The sequence below is a fragment of the Pristiophorus japonicus genome, chromosome 2, assembly GCF_044704955.1.
Source record: "Pristiophorus japonicus isolate sPriJap1 chromosome 2, sPriJap1.hap1, whole genome shotgun sequence".
NCBI lineage: Eukaryota > Metazoa > Chordata > Chondrichthyes > Pristiophoridae > Pristiophorus > Pristiophorus japonicus.
The window spans coordinates 113,146,851-113,171,805 of record NC_091978.1 but is presented as its reverse complement, the minus strand read 5'-3'; the positions used below and the strand labels follow the sequence as shown (position 1 = coordinate 113,171,805).

At 44.8% G+C, this 24,955-nt stretch overlaps 1 protein-coding gene across 2 annotated transcripts in view; it reads right to left on the bottom strand.

The window, feature by feature from the left end:
- The window catches only part of LOC139240204 (integrin alpha-2-like), a 233,106-nt gene that overhangs the window by 95,200 nt on the left and 112,951 nt on the right, over positions 1-24,955 (bottom strand). The window contains exons 5-14 of one of the 2 annotated variants that reach the window (XM_070868661.1): positions 22,616-22,730; positions 19,068-19,195; positions 15,492-15,640; positions 13,414-13,564; positions 11,715-11,880; positions 10,503-10,582; positions 9,952-10,090; positions 8,601-8,746; positions 4,450-4,593; positions 3,314-3,520 (exon numbers count right to left, since the gene is read on the bottom strand). In XM_070868661.1, coding sequence (XP_070724762.1) covers positions 3,314-3,520; positions 4,450-4,593; positions 8,601-8,746; positions 9,952-10,090; positions 10,503-10,582; positions 11,715-11,880; positions 13,414-13,564; positions 15,492-15,640; positions 19,068-19,195; positions 22,616-22,730 — 1,425 coding nt within the window. The remainder of the gene's footprint in view (positions 1-3,313; positions 3,521-4,449; positions 4,594-8,600; positions 8,747-9,951; positions 10,091-10,502; positions 10,583-11,714; positions 11,881-13,413; positions 13,565-15,491; positions 15,641-19,067; positions 19,196-22,615; positions 22,731-24,955) is intronic. The other variant, XM_070868671.1, reaches the window with a different exon arrangement.

The window sequence follows — 24,955 nt, the reverse complement described above, 5'->3', positions numbered from 1 at the left end:
CCCTCCTGGTTACCTCCTCGAAAAATTCAATTAAGTTAGTCAGACACAACCTTCCCTTGATTAATCCATGTCTTTCTAAGTGAAGATTTATTCTGTCCTTCAGGATTTTTTCCAATAATTTTCCCAGCACTGAGGTTTGGCTGACTGGCCTGTAATTACTTGGTCTATCCCTTTCTCTCTTCTTAAACAAAGGTACTGTTGTGTATGGAGAAAGACTGAACACTGTGAGCTCAAAGTGTGACCTTAGTCTTTTATTGCAGGTCTCCAGCGTGCCTCTCCAACCTGTGAAGCCTTCTTAAATACCAGTGCTCCCCCCAAAGTCAATAGTGTAACTATTTACAATGTGAGTCGATCTGGGGCCCTTCTTGCCCTGGTTGATTGTCTTGGTGTGAAAGCTGGTGTTGTTGAATCATGTGTTTGGACCCTCGCTAGGCTGCTGTGCAGCTGGCCTTGCTGGGCTGCCTGGTGTGTTGGGCCCTGCAGGGCTGCTGTGGATGATGGGTTCTGCTTCGTAGTCAACCGTGGTGTCGGTTGCCACTGATGTGTGTGTTGGGGGATCAAAAAAGGTAGGGTCCAAGGCGGGTCTAACTAGAGTTAAGACTGGCCTTGAGGCCTTGTTGCACCACAACCTTTCGAAAGTCTTTTTGCCCATGATGGACTGCCTCGCGCCCATGTCCAGCTCATTGACACCGGGAGTCCATTTAGTTCAACATTCAGCATTATCGGGGGACAATTCGTGGTGAATATGTACACCGCATGTACCTCTGCCTCCTCGATCTGAGGCCCTGGTTCGTAGTGACCCTCCGTGGATCTGTCCTCCTCTGCAACGTGGTGGTTTTCAGGTTTAACAGGCTTAGCAGCTCGTCTGCACACTCATTGGAGTGTCCCATTGTTCCACAGCCCTGCAAACGTATCCTTTGAATTGGCATGAATGGAAACAGTGATCACCCCTGCATCGCCAACAAGGTGTTAATGGCCTTGCATTCATCACCCTTGATGGTGGACTCTGAGACATCTGCGGATGTGTAGCTGCAGGTATGTGTGACCTGCCCTGTACGTTATGATCCGAAGACAACATCACTTTGTTCACAGTACTTGTAGCAGCACTTGTATGCTGAGAGATTTGCTTCGTATTGTCACTGGTGGCAATGAACGCCTGGGCTATCGCTATGGGCTATCGCTTACTCAAGGTTGGGGTCTCTACAGTCAAAAGTTTGCGAAGTATGGTTTCGTGGCCAATGCCAAGTTCGAAAAAGTCTCTGAGCATGTGCTCCAAATTTCCTTCAAATTCGCAATGTCCTGCAAGGCGTCACAGCTCAGCGACATAACTCACCACTTCCTGGCCTTCAGACCTTTTGTAGATGTAGAACTGGTACCTCGCCATCAGAATGCTTTCCTTTGGGTTCAAATGCTCTCGGACTAGTGTGCACAAATCGTCGTACGATTTCTCCGTGGATTTCGCTGGAGTGAGCAGATTCTTCATGAGGCCATACATTGATGCCCCAACAAGGGTGAGGAGGATCGCTCTACGTTTTGCAACGCTCTCTTCCCCATCTAGCTCATTGGCCACGAAGTATTGGTCGCGTCGCTCCACAAAAGTTTCCCAATCATCTCCCTCCAAAAATTTCTCCAGGAATTTTGTTCTCTGCATCTTTGGGTTCGCTATCTGTATCTCATTGTTGTGTATGGAGAAAGAGTCAGACTGAACACTGTGAGCTCAAAGTAAAGTGTGACCGTAGTCTTTTATTGCAGGTCTCCAGAGCGCCTCTACAACTTCTGAAGCCTTCTTAAATACCTGTGCTTCCAAGCGATTATGGGAGCCCTTGGGACGCTGGGGAATGAGCCCTCTGGTGGCTGTACAGAGTAAATACAAGTCCACAGATATAAGAGGTACCACATTAGCAGTCCTCCAGTCCTCTGGCACCACACCTGAAGCCAGAGAGGATTGGAAAACAATGGTCAAAGCCTCTGCTATTTCCTCTTTTGCTTTGCTTAACAGCCTGGGATACATTTCATCTGGGCCTTGGGACTTATCCACTTTCAAAGCTGCTAAACCCCTTAATACCTCCTCTCTCACTATATTTATTTCATCTAATATTTCACACTCCTCCTCCTTGATAGTAGTGTCTATCGATATCCAGGGGGCTCTAGATTTGTTAGTCCCACCCTTTTTCTTTAAGGGAACATACTTGCTGTGAACCCTTCGGATCTCCCCCTTGAATGCTGCTCAGTTTAGCAAAGTTGGCTTTTCCCAATTTAGAACATTTATTCCTGGTCTATCCTCGTCATTTCCCATAACTACTTTAAATCTAACTGAATTATGGTCACTAGCACCTAAATGCTCTCCCACTGATACTCCTTCCACCTGCCCAACTTAATTCTGTAAAACTAAAACCAGAACTGCCCACTCCCATGTTGGGTTTGCTACATACTGACTAAAATGTTCTCTCGAATGCATTTTAGGAATTGCGCACCCTCTATACCCTTCACACCAATTTTGTCCCAGTTAATTTTAGGATAGTTGAAATCCCCTACTATTATTGCCCTATAGTTTTTGCGCTTCTCAGAAATTTGTCTATATATTTGCTCTTCTATCTCCCTCTGATTGGGGGTCTATAGTACACTTCCAGCAGTGTGATCACCCCTTTTTTGTTTTTCAATTTGACCCATATGGCCTCATTTGATGATCCCTCTAACATATCATCCCTCCTCACAGCTGTAATAGTTTCTTTAATCAATACCGTGACCCTCCCTCCCTTTTACCTCCCTCTCTATTCAGTCTGAAGATCCTGTAACCAGGAATGTTGATCTGTCATACCTGCTCCTCTTTAAGCCATGTCTCTGAAATAGCCATAATATCATACTCCCAAGTGTCTATCTGTGCTCTCAGCTCATCTGCTTTATTTGCTATACTCCTTGCATTGAAGTATACAGCATTTAGTACAGTCAGACCTCCTTGTTGACTACTTTCTGGCCCTTGTTTCCTCTGTCTTTCAAGTTCATTTTCTACATTTTTGCTTTCCAATTCCAGCTTTACTCCCCTCCCTACTGAATCTATTCTCAGGTTCCCATCACCCTGCCAAGCTAGTTTAAAACCTCCATCTTACTACATCTTACTCAAGAATGGTTGATATAGAGACAGGGTGCTTGAAATAGAACGTGTCTCATTCCCCAGGACTAAATGTCTTAAAAACAAATGTATTGCTAGAAACTACCAAAAGTAAGGATTTCAGCTAATACTTTAATAAAACAAAATGTCTCAGGCTTAAATGTTTAGCCTGAAACCTCTTTAGAATGATCAGGAAGCTCTTACTTGTGTATGTTTTGGTTGGATTGTTCTTTGATATCCATTATAAATGTACACAACTCCATGTTGTTCATCTTCTACAGGTGCTCCAACTGCAACATCATTGTAACCATCCAGATTGATGTCAGAGATAGCAGCAATAGCAGCTCCAAATCGAGTGTTCCTACCGGTAACTGGTCCTTCTAACATGCCATTCTTTTCCAGGTTACCCTGCTAAATTACACACTTACTCTGTTAGACTGTATTGATGTTGATGCACTGCACAAATAAAAATACACACTTCAAAGATAATGGCCCAGAAATTGGGCTACTTACTGCCACCCATTTGCGCTGCTCTCCTGGCAAAAAATGGCAGCCACCATTCCAGCACCTTTCTCTGGTGCGGAACTCGGTGGCCGCCATTTTGGTGAGGGCCTTAGCGCTGCTATACGCTGGCCCTGGGGATGTAAATAAAGAGAGGGTGACATCAGTCAGTGTGCATTGGGGCCTCCTGCCGGGATGAACGCCACCAGGACAGCATTGCACAGTGAGTTTAGAGCTGTGTTAATGTTAATTAGTTCCCAGCACCAATATTTTGATCCTCCACTATTTTTGGTGGCCCACACTCCACTGCGGTGCCACCAGCAGCTTTTGTGGTGTTCACAAATTTCAAGGCCATTGTTATTTGTATATAATTAGTGCAGCATATATGCCATTTCAATTCTTTGGTTTAAAAACTCTTCTGCACCTTATTATTTTTCATTACAGTATAAATATCATATTACCTTAGTTTTTACATTTCCGTTTGAACCAATGCCATGTACTCTTGGTCGTACAGTTTTCAGCCAATTATCTACTCTCAGATAATACTACATCCAGTACTCTTTGAGTGTTATTAAATAAAATCTATTGAACTGTTGTACACTAAGCAGAAGTGTTTCTCTACCATTATCAAGTAATGTTTTGCTACTGTGCTGCAAGTTTGTTGCCCTTAGGCATGCTAGTATAAATGGAATGCTTGTGTAAAAGTTTGGGCAATATTCTCATGGGATTTTTTTCGGATAAATCAGATTAAAGGATTTTGCTGGCATAAACCATGTTTCCACTGAGGCTTCTGCTCAAATGGTCAAATTGATCTTAAATTAAGTAGAAAAATCTTTTACCTTATTGACAGAGAACACGTACACTCTTCCTTCCTCATTTTTGTGTTGACCCATAAACATAGGTGACCCAACCAATAGTACGTCCGTCAGTGAATCTCGGTTAACATCCACAGAGCACAACACGCTGCCAAAATAAGACCCAAGCTAAAAAGATAACAGGGATGTCATTCATTTTAAAATTTCAATTGTATACAAGTAGGTTAAGTATTTTAACTTTCAGTTATTAGGTTCCAACTGTGCATTTGTTCCATTTTCTTTTCTTCCCAATGAAAGCTTTTATTTTCTCCATTAACGCAACAGCAATTTTTTCTACATTACCATAGATTTTACTTTGCCTTGCACCAGGTGCAGGACTGAGGAAACAGCAAAGATCCATTGCGTCAGGTCTCCCCACCCATTATGCTGCGCTGGCACTTCCTGGGATATTTTCATGATAATGACTAGGCCTGCCCCTGTAATAGGAGCAGGCCCAGTGCATGCATTATAAAGAGGTGAGGGCGCATTTCCTGCCTGTACTGTAATGAGGTGGGTAAGGGAGGTGGGGGATTTCCTGCCTTATTTTCTTCTGAATCTGCTTATTGGGCACCTCAGCAAAGTGGCGTCAGTCAAAAATTGGCACTATTACCTGCCGGACTCCCATCGACTGGAGGGTGCATGGCTCCTTGAGAGCAGGTTGAAGACATGGAGGCAAGCAAGGAATTGTTACTTAACTTCCCCTCAACCTGGACAATATGAAAGCATCAGGACCCCGATTGCAGCATAAAAACAGAAAATGATGGAAACACTCAGCAGGCCAGACAGCATCTCAATTAATTGTCCCCAGTGAGTAGTCCTGTGCCTGGAGTCCGCTCGTGTTGGTCGCGTGTATTTGCAACACCAGATTTCTGATTGGGCCCCTCGGAGGACAAGCCTAGATTTCTGATTGGTCTCCTTGAAGGACAAGATATGTCCAACAAGTTTGTCTGGAATGTATAATTTGATCCAGTCCTTGTCAGACAGGCTACTGAGTTCACAATGCTAACACTACTGCTTTCAGAGAACAGACAGGGCTCACCCTCTCGAGTTAGGAACAGTCACAGCGTTCACACTACTGAGTTAAGCTAGGAAGGGGTGAGGCCATGGAGGAACTTTAACACGAGGGTGAGAACTTTAAAATCAAGGTGTTGGTGGACAATGTTCCCACTAATTTTTTAAGGTCACACAGTCCCTTTAACGGCTGCCGACCCACTCAAAATTTCACGCATGCGCACACTCTCCCATTCAAAAGCCGGTAAGTGGCCTGCGGGGGACCTCCAGACAGCTGCGCGGTCACATAGTTTAACGAGAACGTTATTGGTGGACTATGAGCCAATGTAGGGTCAGCGAGCACAGGGGCGATGGGTGAATGAGGCTTGCTGATTGATCGGATACTTGCAGCAGTTTTGTTTGAGCTCAAATTCATTGAGGGTGGAAGATGGAGGCTGGCCAGGAGAACACTGGAATAGTCGAGTCCGGCAAATACACATAAATGTAACGTTATGCCTGTTGGTTGGACTCTCAATTGTTAAAATTAATTTATTTATTGCCCATCCCTAGTTGCCCATGAGAGGGTGGTTGTGAACTACCTTCTTGAACCGTTGCCTTCTTGAACCACTGCGGTCTGGGGCGTGGGCGTAGGGGAGAATGTGGTGCAGGTATAAAGGGGGTGGGGGTGGAGGAACGTGATGCAGGCTAACAGTGGGTGGGAGAATGTGATCTGTCTTCCCATCTGGATCATGTTTTTGCTCTCATTCCCACCCCCCTCCTTTAGACATGGATCATATTCTTGCCTCCCTCCCCACTGTTCTCACCATGCTCCCTGCTCCCACAGGTTCCTGATCTTCTCTCCCCGAGTTCCTGTCCTTCTCCCCAGCACCCCGAGTTCGTTTGGGACTGTGCCTGCTCGACCGGATTGAGTCGGCCTGAGTGAACGGAGCAAGTGGGGAGTGACCAGGGCAAGTGGGCCTGAGTGACTGGAGTGAGTGTGGAGTGACCGGATGTAGTGGGAGTGACCGGATCGAGTGGGCCTGAGTGACCGGATCGAGTGGGCCTGAGTGACCGGATCAAGTGTGGAGTGACCGGAGCGAGTGCGGAGTGACCGGATCGAGTGGGGAGTGACCGGATCGAGTAGGCCTGAGTGACCGGAGCGAGTGCGGAGTGACCAGATCGAGTGGGGAGTGACCGGATCGAGTAGGCCTGAGTGACCGGATCGAGTGGGCTTGAGTGACCGGATCGAGTGGGCCTGAGTGACCGGATCAAGTGGGAAGTGACTGGATCGAGTGGGCTTGAGTGACCAGAGCGAGTGAGCCTGAGTGACCGGATCGAGTGGGCCTGAGTGACCGGGTCAGGTGGGGAGTGACCGGATCAAGTGGGAAGTGACTGGATCGAGTAGGCCTGAGTGACCGGATCGAGTGGGCTTGAGTGACCGGATCGAGTGGGCCTGAGTGACCGGATCAAGTGGGAAGTGACTGGATCGAGTGGGCTTGAGTGACCAGAGCGAGTGAGCCTGAGTGACCGGATCGAGTGGGCCTGAGTGACCGGGTCAGGTGGAGAGTGACCGGATCAAGTGGGAAGTGACTGGATCGAATGGGCTTGAGTGACCAGAGCGAGTGAGCCTGAGTGACCGGATCGAGTGGGCCTGAGTGACCGGATCGCGTATGGAGTGACTGGATCGAGTGGGCCTGAGTGACCGGATCGAGTGCAGAGTGACCGGATTGAGTGGGCCTGAGTGACCGGGTCAGGTGGGGAGTGACCAGATGAAGTGGGAAATGACTGGATCGAATGGGCTTGAGTGAGCCTGAGTGACCGGATCGAGTGGGCCTGAGTGACCGGATCGCGTATGGAGTGACAGGATCGAATGGGCCTGAGTGACCGGATCGAGTGCAGAGTGACCGGATTGAGTGGGCCTGAGTGACCGGAGCGAGTGTGGAGTGACTAGATTGAGTGGGGAGTGACCAGATCGAGTGGGCCTGAGTGACCGGAGCGAGTGTGGAGTGACCAGAGCGAGTGAGCCTAAGTGACCAAAGCGAGTGGGCCTGAGCGACCGGATCGAGTGTGGAGTGACCGGAGCGAGTGTGGAGTGACCGGAGCGAGTGGGGGGGTGACCGGAGCGAGTGGGCCTGAGTGACCAGAACGAGTGGGGAGCGACCGGATCAAGTGTTGAGTGACCGGATCGAGTGGGCCTAAGTGACTGGATCAAGTGTGGAGTGACCGGATCGAGTGGGCCTGAGTGACCGGAGCGAGTGAGCCTGAGTGACAGGATCGAGTGCAGAGTAACCGGATCGAATGGGCCTGAGTGAACGGATCGATTGCGGAGTGACTGGATCGTGGGCCTGAGTGACTGGATCAAGTGCGGAGTGACCGGATCAAGTGGGCCTGAGTGACCGGGTCGAGTGCGGAGTGACCGGATCGAGTGGGCCTGAGTGACTGGATCGAGTGCGGAGTGACCGGATCGAGTGTGGGCCTGAGTGACCGGATCGAGTGGAGAGTGACCAGTTCGAGTGCGGAGTGACCGGATCGAGTGTGGGCAGACCGGATCGAGTGGGGAGTAACCAGATTGAGTGGGGAGTGACCGGATCGAGTGTGGAGTGACCGGATCGAGTGCGGAGTGACTGGATCGAGTATACATGTGCAGTACCAAATGGGGGCGTAGGAACAGAGGGACCAGAACACCACGGAGATAATTACCATGCCCAATGTTTGTAAATAGCCTGGTGAAGGGAAAACAGCACAGCTGTCAAAGGCCCAGATCCATGGAGAAAAATCTTTCCTATTCTTCTTCAGCAATGTGAGCAACTCTATGTAAGGACCAAGCTCCTACTCCACTTCTGGCGCAATGTTGCTTCTGTGATTGAGCTGGAGTTTGTAATGCGTATGTAATTTGCTGATAAAGATTGGTTTTTATTGCCTTCATAGACTGAAATTTGAATCAATGCAATATTTTTCCAAATGTAACAGAATGCTATGTTCAGCTTTCTAATAAATCAGCTTAATATTCCTTTCCTCAAAAACAAATCCAGTCATATTGTGGTATCATTGTCTTTGCTCTTTCCAATAAAAGTAGAAAGTAATGGAATTGTACAATAGGTCAATCAGAATTTGAAAGAAAAAGATGGGTTTAGCACTGTACATGCCTGTTCTCCTTTTTGTGTCTGCTTAATTACCACCTCCTCATTTAATCCAACTGTGTAAATGACTATCTGGCCAGTGTGTTGGAAGCGCGGTGCTCCGGCAACATAGAACACAGAATCTGGTGTAACCAGTGATGTTAAAGAGTAACCTGTGAATGAAAATACAAGTAATATATCAACAGGGAAAATACTGTTGGGAGTCAAAGTGTAATATATATATTTAAATACTTAAATTGAGCTTTAAATGCTTAATTTATTTATCATTATAAAATCTAACACTTAGCTTTGTCCTGTAAGCAGGTTGAGGTGCATCTGAATACTAGTTCACTTGAGTGTAGCTGAAGTTGCCCAGTCTGCCCTGATCAGAACCCACCCATAATTGTGGATTCAGATTATCAGTCTAGATGTATGCTGCCCCTTGGCAGGGCCTTGCGCACGGAAAAGGGCATGGATATGCACCGGCTGCAGCCTGACAGGCCTAGACAGCGGTGGGAATGGCTGCTTGGCTAAGGACCTTCTGGCTGCTGTCCAAAAAACAGCCAGCCAGAAGACTCCAGCACTGAGCTCCTGTCCTAGAAAAGGGGACTTATCCTTTCTGGTCCTCTGGCCTTTGCTGTATGCCCCTCTCCGATCCTTTAATCAGAGAGAGGCAGGGTGCAGGGCCTAAGGCCCAATTCTTCTGGGAGCCCTACAAAATGAGTATCCTTCAATGAGCTGGTCGGGTGGGGGGAGAATAAGGAAGGCTGGTTATCCTCCTGCCTTTCTCATTAAGGTGGTGACCACAAACACTCCAGACCTCCATCTTGGGAGGTAACTCTAGAAATTTGTGGGCAATATAAAGGGGTGAAGACCTGGCATCATGGATATCTGCCCCCTTTTCTTCTTTGCACTTGGAAACAGACCATTCCTCAGGTGAACCGGACAGAAACATCACCCCACTATATATTTCAAAAGTTAAGTTCTAAACAATTACCTGTAATGGACAAAGCGTTGATCATTGCAACTCTGAATCAAGCCACTAGGAGGTGAGTTTAAGAAAAGCTTGGGAATTACTTTCTTCCTCTCCATCCCGTCCTCTGGGGAGTGTCTGGATTCAGCTTGACAACTATTTATGGCAGCTCGGCTGAGATTAGGAACTTGGGGTTTCACGAGCATAAACCTTCTATATAGTGCATGTTGATGTTTATGCCTGGCAATGCCACTGGCTTCTATGACCAGATCGGAAACTTTGCTCACAGTTTCGAACATCTTAAAAATGGTACATACCTTATTTGCCCTAAAGTTGAATTGATGAGTGTGAAACTGAATGCAGAACCCTGATTTTGTAATGAGTGGAACTAAAATTAAAGTTTACCTAAGTATGAACTGTCATTTCTATCTTGCAGAATATCTTGAAAAATTTTCTTGGCAAAAATAGTAGTTTTGCCAGATGATTTATGAACAGTTGTGCCTGTCCAATCATAAGCTCCAACTGCTCCCAATATCAGCAAGTCCTGAAAAAAGGATGTTAATCTTGAATAAAGTACACAACTAACAAACCGCACTCAATGAGTTGATCACTGTGTAGCATTGTATTATCACATTTTTCTAAAAAGACCTCCCTAAAAGTCTCCACCTCTCTTTCCTGCTATAAGATGCTCCTTAAAACCGACCTCTTTGAACAAACTTTTAGTCATCTGCCCTAATATCTCCTTATGAGGCTCAGTGTCAAATTTTGTTTGATAACGTTCCAGTGAAGCGACTTGGGACGTTTTACTATGTTAAAGGCGCTATATAAATAAAAGTTGTTGTTGATGCCCCTACTGTCATAGAATGCAAACAAAAGCAAATCATTTACTTCCTGTGCTAATTCTTCACCATGATGGCTACCACATAAAAAGAAAATCACACATAAAAAGTTAATACCTGGCTAGGTACGAAGTGTGCACTGAATCCAACTTGTGCCATTTCCAACAGGAAAGTATCTTCATTCTTATTGCTTGTCCCTAGTAGAATTAAAACATTAAAATATATAACTATAAAGCATGTATCTGCTTGTGCTTATAGAAATGTCATGTCATGTTATCTCTGTCATACCTTTGATTAATTTTGGTCAGCTTGAAGCTAGCCAGCCAGACTTCCTGGCCCTTGAAATAATATTGGCACCATGGACTGGCTTAAGATGAAATCATGGATGCTACCAGGAAAGCATGAATCTGTGCTTATGGTCACACACCAGGTGTACATTCATAAAGTGGCATCGCTGTTCAGATTTGGTACAGCATTAAGAAGCTCTGAGCAAGTTCAGTTTTGGAAACACAGTGAAGAAACCTTGTAAATGGTGGAAACAAGCAGAGCAGCTACTCACAACATGTTTAAGGGAAAGGCCCCAACATTGTGACTATGCCTCTCATTCTGAGCATCTGGAGCACTGTGTAGTAGCTCTGACCACATTATGTAGCTATAAGCTCATTTTCATTTTTCAGGGCTGTAATACATAGAATTACAATATGGAAGAAGTTTGTTTGGCCCAACCAATCTGTGTTGGTGTTTATCTTCAGCACAAGCAGTAGTTTTAATCCCATGTGCCTGTTCTGATCCCAAAGCACTTTTTATTCCCCTTTCCTTCAACCATCTATCTAACCTATTCTTGAATGTTGAAATGACTAACTATCAATCACGAACTCCAATACTGCTTTACACTGTGTCACAAGCCTCTGTGTAAAAAAGCTTTTCCTGCTCTCTGGCTTAAGTTTCTTACATTTAATCTTAAATTTCTGCCCCCTTGCTTCAGATGGGTCAAGCATTGGAAACAGTCTGTTGCTATCTCTTCTGTCCCATCCTTCATAATTTTAAACACCTCTATCAAATCACCCCATAATATCTTCTGTTCTAATGAAAACAGCTCCAAATTTCCAAGTCTTTCTTCGTATTTGTATTTCCTGGCAGTAGGCAGTATTCCAGTGAATCTGTGCTGTACCTTCTCTATTGCCTCAACATCCTTCCTAGAGCCCAAATCTGCACACGCCATCATTATAGCAAGCCTTCAAATGGATTGCATATTTGAATTCACCAATTGGCTAAAATAAAAACATAAGAACACAAAATACTTTGAAGAAAATACAAAGAAAGATTTACCTTCAATACTAAAGATACGTTCTCTGAGGGCACTAGCTATTTCTATTAAAGCAGCTTCTGAAGATACATTGAAAAAATGCTTCTCTTTTGGGTCATTTGCAATGGACTTGATTTCCTTGATTAAATTGTCTGGGTTTATTCCCTCTCTATTGTAATATCCAAGAACCTATGAAATTAAAACAAAAATTGAATTTATTACATCAAAGTAAATTGCACATTTTTGTCAGCTGTTTAAATTTCCAGTAGGTTTTGCAATGAATGATATTTATAAATGTAGCTTGCCTGGAATGTTGGCTTTGTTCAGTGGTAACACTCTTACATCTGAATCGAAAGATTGTGGGTTCAGGTCTCACTTCAAGTCTTGAGCACATAGGGGATGGAATTCTACAGTTCTTTGGCAACACAGAGGGTTCCAACCTCGCCTGGGAATTTTCTGAAGCTACGTTTGAGGTTGGAGCCTTCTGTTACTCCAAACACGGCCACTGACATGAAACAACTGAAGGTAGGAGCTAGGACACTAAAACCTGGGCATTCCAGTGGCCTTGGTATGGGAAACACTGCTTCAGTGATTGTTGTCCTAGAGTGCAGAGATGTACCGGCCTCAGAGATGGTGAAATTGGGCTCACGTTGGAGGTCCAGGCCTTAGTCATGGCCCGGACCCTTGAAGAGAAAGTGAGACCAAATTTTTCATTGGTCCGTAGCAGGACTAGTGTGGCATTTTGTAGGGGAGTGGGTGCCGACACCCACCCCTGCCCAATCACCAACTTTGCATTTTGCGGCCTCCTGGGGCAAATGAGTTGCCAAGATGCATCCCTAATGGAGCAGGCACCTACCAGCCCTATGCAAATAGGGTAATCTCCCACTGACCCTGCATACTTTGGCAGGGCCAGTGGGAGAGCTCACTAGTGGGTGCAGTCCTGGTGTAACTGCTGGGATCATGTCTCAGTTAAATTTTAATCTAGGCTGACACTTCAATGCGGTTCCAAGGGAATGTTGCATAGTTGTAGGTTGTCCATTGCATTAGCCAGCAGACTCTGTATACTAGACTGTGGAAGGGGAATGGTGGGGAGAGGGAGCTCAGATATTTTGCTGAAGTGTGTCAATACTGACTATGTTTCCAAAATGTTGACTGTCAGCATCAAACATTGACTATGAATTAGTTTGTGATAGTGAATGAATGTTTAACACATTTGTATGGCATTCTTCTGCCTGTTATTTTATCTCAGCTGTTACCTATTTCTCTTCATCTCCAAACTACCATCTTTCTGCATTCACTCCAGTTTTGTGATACTAATAATGCTAGTTAGCTAAAGCAAGTTGGTAATAAAACTTATCACACTATAGCCTATAAGCCAGTAAAACATAAAATTAAATTTGGCAGTATAAGTCAATGAATGTTTAAGGAGTTTGTATGACATATCTTTGTCTGCAATTTGAACAAAGTTTTAACCCATTTAATAGAAATAGGTTAACAGCTGTGTTAAAATAGCTGACAGAGCAATGTCATATGAATATGTTAAGCATTTGTCCGCTGACATAGCTAACTAATTTCTAGGCTGATTTCTTGGCTGGTGCAATGAACAGTGAAATTCCAGAAAAATGTATTTTTGAAAGATTCTATTGTTCAGTGCATAAAATATTTTACAACTTCTGTCATGGATATCTAATTTGCTAAAAATAAAGTTGACATTTTACTTACAGCAATCCCAAATCTGATTATTCGTTCATTCTCACATGCGGCTATCACTTTTGGTAACTTGCTGCTGTCATGAGATTCACCATCAGTTACAACAACCATTACCTTTGTTGCTGTTGCTCTTCCACCATTTTGAGGTGAGAATGCATACATCCTAAAATATGACAAAATGATGTGATCGGACGCAAAGAATGGAACCCGCTCGACTTTCAAGCACAAAAGGAATTTACTTAACATGGGTTCAATTTTCCCCAGTTATCTGCGCCATTATTTTGTTGTGCGCCGCTTATTTGGCCTCAATTAAAATATCCAAGTTTCCCCAAAGATTGTGTGCCAGCATAACTCAGTTAGTTACGATTTTTTTAGGTTCGTTTTTTTTGCGTCATTGGGGGCGTAACCTGCCACCTGTGCCAATTCTGGCCATTTAAGCAAGTTTGGCCAGCTCCGATTTACTCCAATTTTCTTAGGACAGCGTATGTGATCGCTCTGGAAAAACCTTCTGGGCAGTTAAGAAAATTGGCGCAGGTAAGAGTAAGGTTCCACGGCCCGGACAGCAGCAGCTGAGAGGGAGAGAGAGTGGGAGAAGAGAGAGGAGAGAGGGGCGAGGGTGGGGGGAGAAGAGAGAGGAGAGAGGGAGGAGGCCATTCGGTCAGGGTTAGGAGCGGCAAACGGCACCGGCAGGGGAGGGAAGCCTTTCGGCCAGGGTTAGGAGCGCCGCCCGGCACCAGGAGGAGGGAGGTCCTTCGGCCAGGGCTAGCAACGACAACCGGCACTGGCGGGGGTGGGGGGGGGAATAGACTTTTGGCATAAACACTTTAATGATTTAATGCTGGAATGCTGCTGCAATGTGCACGGTGCTTGTGTAGGTTGCTGTGAGCTGGCCAGAATGTGTTGTATGTTTCACTTTCCAACCTCAGCCCGCAATGTGTCTCTTGTTACCCTGGCAACCCGATCGTTTTGGCACAGATCTTAGGCTCCACCCCCCCAAAGTTGAAGGACAGGCTAGGCGGCGCCAAAATGAACAATACAAACCGGGAAAATTGGCTGATTTTCTTTTGGCATTGTTGGGCCCCCAAAAAACGGGCACAACTCTTCAAGTACGCCAAAAAATGGCTTTGGGGAAAATTGATCCCAAGTTAGCTCAGTGAATTCTACAAGTTAGCGATGTAAATTCAAAATAACTGCCCAGTAATCTACAAGTCTTTCAATCAATGCAGAGTTAAAACTTATTCTCAAACTTAGATCTTAAAACCCTTTTTAACCGCCCACGCCGGAAATATCGCTCTTTTTTGGGCGATAAGCACAAAAGTGGAGGTTCTAGTCCCATAACTGAATAATATTTAAAAATATATACAAAAAGATAAAGAAACTCATTTATTGAGATAGGCGAAAAAGGCTGTTGAAGGAACAAGGGGAAGAGGCCTTGAATTGATCTCAGGACCTACTTACCTTCCTCAAAGAGAGTCCTGAGCAATTGACTCAAAGGGACAGTTAGCAGCTAAACATTGCAACTGCAGACTACACGTAAGCAATGCCACAGCAGATCAGCTAGTGTTTTAGGTAACTAAATATACATAATATGGATTGTCTCCAAAGGACTAAAAGTTATTGAGTTGTATCATTTGATTATAGTTTTTAAATAGGAAAAGGTTTTCAGCAACCCACATGTCCTACATGTGTAACAAGAATTGGAAACATTCAAAGAAAGGAAATGATGAATAAAAGTAAATAAATGATTGTAGATCTGATGTCAGCTCAGTGTGGAAATTTAAACAAAGGCATTGCTTGTAAACACAAATAGAAAGTGGGAGATCCTGAATCAGGGCATGAAGGAAAATCTGTACATCATGCTTGATTTTCATACTTAACCACAGTAAAGGCTGAATGAGGGTTGTGAGGAAAGATCTCCACCTGTATCCTGAACTTGTCTTTTCTCTTTTTAGATGTAGGTGGACCTGCTCTGAATTTCCAGTATAAACTTTTTATTAGAAAGAAGATATATTCTAGGCAATTACTACAGCACTATTTTTTCATAAGCAATTACAAATAGTTAATGCAACTTGCTTTGAGACATAAATTACCTTGCGTAGTCAATTCCGCGAGCTGTATTTGTTTCCTGTCCTTGCTTTTGTGGGATGCTTGCTGCAATCTGTTCAAGTTCGGCTGTTGTTTTGAAAGAGTTCAACTTGAATTCAATTCTTGCATCTTCACCATATTGTACAATAGACACCTATTTGGATCAAATCAATGGAATCATCTTTTACAGTTGAACATACAAGACAATTTTTCATATACATTCTTTTCAAAATGGCAGTAGTACTGCCCCTTTAATTAAGCACAAAGACTTGCCAGCAGGCAGGTGCATTCCAGGGACATATCGGGGAGGGGCGGGGGTGGGTCGTATGATGACCTGATCCAAAACTGTAGGCGTGTTCAGATCACTGCAAGTAGAATGCATTTTACAACACGGCTGACAGGAAATCCCACGATACTCCTCACATCCTTCTGTCAAATTTTCATCAACTTTTCTAAACTTCTCTTGAATTTATTGATACAATCGGCACCCTCTGCCTGCCTCGGCAGTCCATTCCATACATTCACTATTCTTTGCATAAAATGGTTACATTTAAAATAAAAACAGAAAATGCTGGAAATATTCAGCAGGTCAGGCAATATCCGTGGAGCGAGAAACAGAGTTAACGGCTGCGATGTCGCCTACGGAGGTGGACCCAGTGTGGACAAGGTAGGTGAGAGACTGCGACTTTGCTCCTGGTTCCCGCTCTGTGAAAATAATCTTCCGTTGATTGGGCTTGTTAAGCCTGCCCAGCGAGGTTCTCGGCCAATTAAAGGAAGCGGGTCTGCTGACATCATTTGATGATGTGTCATCAGCCAGTTTTCTTAAAGGGATCATGTCCACATTAATTTTGACACTGTGCTGTAAGTGTTCTGCAGCATTGAAGTGCTGCAAACATTGACAAGCACTGCACAAAGGTGCACAGCTGCACCCAGGCTCTCCCTTAACTTCCTCCATCTGCTTAGGAGGGAGTCACAGCATGCAGGGAGATTCTCTTCTCTTCCAATGGGTGGAAGAGACCTTCCAAGGACACCAACGCGGCCTGGTGGCACAGGAGGGCACAAGCAGGGATGTCATCAGGGGGACCTGGCTGCAGTGACGCAAACATTTCAATGACCTCAGTAGATCCCAAAACTTTACTGCAAAGCCACACTCGACCTCATCCTGCTGTGCCACTCATCATATCAATCTTTTAGATTTTGACAGCAGACCTGCCTCTGAGCTCTGGCAAAATTCTGACTAACGTTGCAGGTCAATGACCTTTTGTCAGAACTGGAAAAAGTTAAAGATGTACCAGTTTTTAAAGCAAATCATCATCATCATCATCATAGGCCGTCCCTCGGAATCGAGGAAGACTTGCTTCCACTCTTAAAATGAGTTCTTAGGTGGCTGAACAGTCCAATACGAGAACCAAAGTCTCTGTCACAGGTGGAGCAGATAGTTGTTTGAGGGAAAGGGTGGGTGGGACTGGTTTGCCGTATGCTCTTTCCGCTGCCTGCGTTTGTTTTCTGCATGCTCTCGGCGATGAGACTCGAGGTGCTCAGCACCCTCCCATATGTACTTCCTCCACTTAAAGTGGTCTTTGGCCAGTTACTCCCAGGTGTCAGTGGGGATATCACACTTTATCAGGTGGAGGCTTTGAGGGTATCTTTGTAACATTTCCTCTGCCCACCTTTGGCTCGTTTGCCATGAAGGAGTTCCGAGTAGAGCGCTTGCTTTGGGAGTCTTGTGTCAGGCAAACAATGTGGCCTGCCCAGCGGAGTGGATCAAGTGTGGTCAGTGCTTCAATGTTGGGGATGTTGGCCTGGTTGAGGACGCTGATGTTGGTGCGTCTGGCCTCCCAGGGGATTTGTAGGATCTAGCAGAGACATAGTTGGTGTTATCTCTCCAGCGATTTGAGGTGTCTGCTGTACATGGTCCATGTCTCTGAGCCATACAGGAGGGCGGGTATTACTACAGCCCTGTAGACCATGAGCTTGGTGGCAGTTTTGAGGGCCTGGTCTTCAAAAATTATTTTCCTCAGGCGGCCGAAGGCTGCACTGGCGCACTGGCGGCGTTGAATCTTGTCGTCAATGCCTGCTCTTGTTGATAAGAGGCCCCCGAGTACAATGGCAGGGAAAGGGGGAGAGGAAGAAAGAACAAAAGGATAGGGTGGAAGGCAGGAGTGATTAAATGACAAAAGGGATGATGGTGGTTAAATCAAAGTTGTCTTTTCATCCTGCCTCTTTTGTTTGGGACTACATCAAACTTAGAGGCAGGACTGATGGAATGCTGGACTCCGCTGGAAATCTCACCAGTTCTGTCCTCTGCACAAGCCAACGGTAAGTATGCCTGGGTCAAGCACAAGGACTTGCCGTATAACAGCCATAAGTGGGAGCCCCACAATGCCATTTAAAATAGCAATCAATCTCGGACAGATTGACTGCCATTAGCAAAGGAGCAAAACAGAAGAGCCATGACAAAAATCATTACCTTGGAGATCTTACGCTGCATTGGTTTATGGCTCTAACACAAAGAAGTTAGATGCCATTCCAAAGTTCTGTGCCTGTGTAGGGTGAGTGCCCCAATAGTGCTGTAAATGGAATGGGTACCCACCTCTATTATGCAATAGGGGTGCTTGGGATTTGGGCCAGGGCCAGGGTCAGAGCCACAGCAGGTGGACAGGTGGAAGCCCTGCCTCACTGCACCTTCAGTGGCAGCGCGTGGCTCCAGGAATTTCTAGGCTAGAATGCCTTTGATCATCTTCATTTGAGTTAATTTTTCAAAAAAATACACAAGGTGGATTTTGAAATGCAACTCGCCCTTGGGGGAAGCAAGTCGAAGTGAAAAGGAGTTGATGGAAGATTAAGTGTGAGGGGATTAACAGCAGAGTAAGGGGTGGGATGGGGGAAAAGGGTTAGAGAGGTGGATCAGATAGTTCTAAGGGGAAGAGCTAAGCATAGCAATGGGAGTGAGTAGGGGCAGCAATGCGAGTGAGGGGTGGTAGAAAGGGGGGGGGTTAATGAGAAGACAAATCAATAGGGAATGCGGTGGAAACAAAGTAGTAGGGAAAAGAACAATTGATGGCAACAGGCAAGAGGAAGGCAGCCACTGAGGGCACACTTTCCCTACAACCCTCAATAGAGAATGTAACCTCCAACCATTGGTGACATCCTTCCCTGCCACACTCTGCTCATTACCCACCACTTCCCATCCAAAAGAAAAAGGAAAATACAGGGAGCGGGAAAAAAATGACAGAGACAGAAAATGAGAGATAAAGAGAGTCACAGAAACAGGAAGATAGAAGAATAGGTAAAGGGGGGATCATATTCTCTGATGTAACATGTGCAACATCAGGCAAGATCCACTACCCTCTATGGAATTGCTCACAGGGAGTCCGGACCATGAATATTCTTAAGGTGAAGCAGTTTTAGAGGCTGAGGTAATAGTTGGCGTGCAGATGTAATTCAATCCCTATAATAATGTCATAAAATATATACTGACATACATAAAGAATTTTACAGATAGTAAAATCCAAACCTTTAGTAAAGCCACAATTTACAAAGGCAAAAAGAAGTGCCTAAATTAAGAAATGTGTAATTACCTGAGTTTTGTCAGGGCCGATGTCTAAACTTCCTGTTAATTTTTTAAGGAAATCTTGGACTGGTGCCCAAGGCCAGATACTGTTGGATCCATCCAGCACTATCACAAGATCCATGTAGGATGCACAAGCTATAAGCAGAATAAACGCAAAAGTGTTATTTGTAACATTAACCATGCAGCACATAGAAACATAGAAAATAGGTGCAGGTGTAGGCCATTCAGCCCTTCGAGCCTGCACCGCCATTCAATAAGATCATGGATGATCATTCCCTCAGTACCCCTTTCCTACTTTCTCTCCATACCCCTTGATACCCTTAGCCGTAAAGGCCATATCTAACTCCCTCTTGAATATATCCAATGAACTGGCATCAACAACTCTCTGCGGCAGGGAATTCCATAGGTTAACAACTCTCTGAGTGAAGAAGTTTCTCCTCATCTCAGTCCTAAATAGCCTAGCCCTTATCTTAAGACTACGTCCCCTGGTTCTGGACTTCCCCAATATCGGGAACATTGTTCCCGCATCTAACCTGTCCAGTCCCGTCAGAATCTTATACGTTTCTATGAGATCCCCTCTCATCCTTCTAAACTCCAGTGAATAAAGGCCCAGTCGATCCAGTCTCTCCTCATATGACAGCCCAGCCATCCCTGGAATCAGTCTGGTGAACCTTCGCTCCACTCCCTCAATAGCAAGAACGTCCTTCCTCAGATTAGGAGACCAAAACTGAACACAATATTCCAGGTGAGGCCTCACTAAGGCCCTGTACAACTGCAGTAAGACCTCCCTGCTCCTATACTCAAATCCCCTAGCAATGAAAGCCAACATACCATTTGCCTTCTTCACTGCCTGCTGTACCTGCATGCCCACTTTCAGTGACTGATGAACCCAGGTCTCATTGCACCTCCCCTTTTCCTAATCTGCCGCCATCCAGATAATATTCTGCCTTCGTGTTTTTGCCCCCAAAATGAATAACCTCACATTTATCCACATTATACTGCATCTGCCATGCATTTGCCCACTCACCTAACCTGTCCAAGTCACCCTGCAGCCTCTTAGCGTCCTCCTCAATAGAACTGTATGTCTGGACTGCATAAATCTGTACAGATGATATAATGTGCTGCCTGGTTGGTAAGCTGCAGCAGTGCTAAATACATATTGGATAAACGTTCCTGGGGTGGGGGGGCGGGATTGCCCTCTTCTTTAAGGCCCGTCTAACAGGTGTTAACAGGGTGGTAAGGCCTTTCCGCCTGGGGGCGGGTGGCGGGGCCGGCCCATCCAAAATTGCCCCCGGGTCGGGGGCGGCAGGAGCGGGTTTGCACTGCGCCCCGTGTTTCTGCCGCGCACGGCGTGCCGATCCGTTGTGGCTGGGTGATGCGGCTGCTCTTAAAGGGGAGGGAGCACCGCCACGGCCGCTTTCGTTTCCATTGTCGGCTGGCTCCTGAGTCGGCCTAACAATGGCGGCAGTTAGTTCAGGTGGGCTGCCAACAGGTAGCCTGGTACCCCCTCTTGGGTGCCGGGCCACTGGCCCAGCCGAGACCCTCCCTGGTAGCCCAGTGGGCTCAACGTGGGCCTCGCAGCATCCCTCCCCTTTAACTGACTCGATCCCGCCCCGATACCACCTCCATTAGTGGCCCAAAGTGTCAAGAGTTAAAGTGTCAGCTCTTCCCTCTGACCCCTGCCGGGCAGAACATTTTCAGTTTATTCCACTTGCCCTCCCCAATTTCCCGCTGGGGGCAATTTCGGCCCCCCCTCTGTTCGTTAATACTACTGAAAATGCCAACATGAATACAATGATTTATACTCACAGTGACCTTTTAGCTAATATTAATGAGCTGAAAAGTTTTACGCCAACTGTAAAACTATACCAATTACACCAGTGAAAGTGCACTAAGCAGCTTTACAAGGGACCCCCACAGTCCTGATAGGTATGTGTCGTGTTAATTAAACAGGGCACCATAAATATTCCAGCTTTTAATTCTAAGGATAAGCGCATGTGCTGTGTTTATTACAACCTTTTTTGATGTTTATCCCTTTCCCAAAATAGCGCAGTTTTACAGAATTGTATTTTGAACTTTGTTCTCATCCCTCTTCAATTTTATTGCAACACTTAGAAGCAGTTACCTGAAATCTACACTAAATTGCACCTTCCCTTACTTAACCCATCCTTCCAGGACCTCAAAGGACTTCTTTACATCCTTCAGCCATTTCTTCCTCCAACAAGCCACAGGCTTTAAAAACCCAATTGGTCAATGCTGATGTCTATCCCTGTCTAGGAATCAATTGGCTCAAATAATGTTGGTAAAATCCTTATAACTCACCTTCATATGTTATACAGAAGGAGCTGATGTCGTGTGATATTGCTCAAGGGGAGTACAGGCAGTGGGATATCACTGTGTAGTGCAGGTTGGTGACAATGTGGGTGTGCTTGAGGTTATATACTCAGAGAGGTTCAAAAGGCAGGGAAGGTAGAAATCATGTTTGCAGGAAGATCAGAAGAAGAACATTGAATTAACATTGTTGCAAAAGGAAAGGCCAAGACTGCTGAGAATGGGACTGCTGCTGAATGTATGGTAAAAGATAAAGGGCCAAATGTATCAATTTTGCATGCGTGAGCTAGAACTTGTGCTTGCTGATCTCCTACAGTTTAAACTTAAAAAGCTGGGTTGGTTAATTTAAATATCCATTGGGAGATCTGTGGTGCAAATCCCATGTAAAGTGCAAGGGAGTTAGAGCGCAGCCTTTAAAAAGCTAAGTCTGGCTGAAGATTGCTGCAGCAGGCTGGGGAAGCAGCAGATAAGTAGGGAGGTGCTTGGCTCAGATAATTGACTGTTAGGTAGCTGGACTGGATGACTCATGTGTGTATTTTTTTTAACGACTTTTAAAGAATATCTTCCACTGGAGGACCTGGCAGAGCCAGCCAAAGAAGGGAGGGGAATATTATGTGGGGGCAGAAAGGAAGAGCCGACAATTACATTGAGATTGACCTATAAAGCCTCCTGGGTGATATTTAGCAAAGGAGAAAGAGGGAGCCAGGTCTCTCTAGAGGAAGCCACATAAATGCCATCTCTCTCTCTCTCCCGGAACTGCAAACCAGTGCCACAAGAAGTTCAATGACCTGATGAAGGCAGGCAAAAAAACACACCCACAATTCACCCTTTTCAATCCTTGGTACCAACACATTATTCACCCTTTAAAATTAGTAGCTATGCAAATAACCCTTCACATTACACTCTGGTTAAGGGGAGCACTAAACTGGGATCTTACAGCTTGGCTCTGATTGTAATTTCACCTGTCTGGCAGAAATCAGGTGGGGAGAGTCAGTTAAAATGGAGTGGAGAACTTACCCACTCCCCATCCTGATCTGAACACCTGCAATTGTTTAGCAGAGCAGCTTAACCAAAGAACACGCTCATTAAAACATGAGAGTTGAAATATTATGAGATGATAGTAACGTTCTTTTCAGCAAGTCTGACATTTTCTCATATTAAATCTACCGTGCTTGCAGCAGATTGCCTCAATGGATAAAAACTATCTGAAATAAAATAACTTACATTGAAGAGCAGGTGAGAAGATATTTGATAATTGGAAGTTGTAATTTAAATCTGCACACAATCCTGTTGGATAATTCTGCTTGCCACACCTCTGTGCCCATAATGGAGCGCAAGTCTGAAAGAGGAAAGAAAAAATAAATTAATTCTGTTGTTAGTAACACTGTAAAATATATAGGAGGTAATTAGCAAACTTAAAAAAAAATCAAATCATAAAATCATTTAGCTTGAAGTTTGAGAAAATTGCTAGGGTCGGGAATTTCCTGATCTGAAGAAGTCCCTGGCAGAAATGTGGCAATACAAGGACAAAAGAATTCTCCCAGAACTGGATGAATGTAAGAGCAAAACACTGCCAATCAGATAATTGCTTTCCCAACCCTCAGTCAGATAGCAGGAACGTTATGTCACAAAAGCAGGCCAGAAAACATAAAAAGAGGGAAGACGAGACATTATAGACACAGATAGAGGACATTTGATCATAAAACATTTCAAACTTGATTTAAGTATCATGCTGTGGTCGGGGGCACAATGAACTGAATTTATTTAATAACTCAGTAATGGACACTGCATTTGTAATCCTTCTCCTATTATCTGGTGAAGCTGGTAAGCTAGAAAAAAAATGCAATTGTCCACGATTGAAGTGCAGTCACCTTAGCACATGGAGGGTGTTCCAAGAGATGTAATTCTATGTAAAGTCTCATCCTTAACTTAATTTGGTATATCTGGAGGTGTACATGGCAATCAGCATCGTGTGAATGCATTTTATTTGTATCCATTAAACATAGATTGTAATTTTCCACTTTTGATAGTATCATGTGCTCTTTTGAAGATGAGAGGCTAGATTTTACATAAGAACAAGAAATAGGAGCAGGAGTTGGCCATACGGCGCCACGAGCCTGCTCTGGCATTTAATACTATTATGGCTGATCCGATCATGGACTCAGATCCACTTCCCTGCCCGTTCCCCATAACCCCTTATTCCTTTATCGTTTAAGAATCTGTCTATCTCTGTCTTAAATTTATTCAATGACCCAGCTTTCACAGCTCTCTGAGGCAGCAAATTCCACAGATTTACAACCCTCTGAGAGAAGAAATTCCTCCCCATCTCAGTTTTAAATGGGCAGCCCCTTATTCTAAGATCATGCCCTCTAGTTCTAGTCTCCCCCATCAGTGGAAACATCCTCTCTGCATCCACCTTGTCAAGCCCCCTCATAATCTTATACGTTTCGATAAGATCACCTTTCATTCTTCTGAATTCCACTGAGTAGAGGCCCAACCTACTCAACCTTTCCTCATAAGTCAACCCCCTCATCTCCAGAATCAACCTAGTGAACCTTCTCTGAACTGCCTCCAAAACAAATATATCCTTTCTTAAATATGGAACCCAAAATTGCATGCAGTATTCTAGGTGTGGCCTCACCAATACCCTGTATAACTATAGCAAGACTTCCTGCTTTTATACTCCATCCCCTTATAAAGGTCAATAAAGGCCAAGATTCCATTTGCCTTCCTGATCACTTGCTGCACCTGCATACTGTCCTTTTGTGTTTCATGCACAGTCCTGCTGTACTGCAGCACTTTGCAATTTTCCTTCATTTAAATAATAACTTGCTCTTTGATTTTTTTTCTGCCAAAGTGTATAATCTCACACTTTCCAACAGTATACTCCATCTGCCAAATTTTTGCCCACTCACTTAGCCTGTCTATGTCCTTTTACAGGTTTTTTGTGTCCTCCCCACACATTGCTTTTTCTCTCATCTTTGTATCGTCAGCAAACTTGGCTACGTTACACTCGGTCCCTGGAAGTGGCAGCAAGTGGTGAGCAGCTGCTGGATTGACTTCTCATCCAATCTCCGCCCCCCACCATCCCCTCCGCCCCACACCACCCCACCCCTGGAGTTAAACTGGGGAAATCTGCTGCAGTTCAGGTGACTTCCTTTAGGGAAATTGGTTTGGAGGAAGCGATCAGAAGAGATAATAATTCAGCTTCCTTACACTGTTGACATGAGCAGCTCCTTCAAACCAGTTCCTCCCTATTAGGTCATGAGGTCTCACTATTAAAATATGATGAATATAAAGTTACAGTTAATCATAAATCTTTGCAAGAGGTACCAATCATGAAACTCCCTCTTTTTGAACAAAAACATATTACGAAAACCTTTTCTGTCTGCTAGAATCCCTAAGTATGCAGGCTAACATAAACCATGTTCCTGAACACATTAATAAATTATTCCTGGAGAAATCTGTAATTGCCAGCTTTACATCAAATATAGATCATTATACTTAATTTCTTGCTGTTGTATATACAGTCTTCAAAAAAGGGTTTATATCACAATGCGAGAC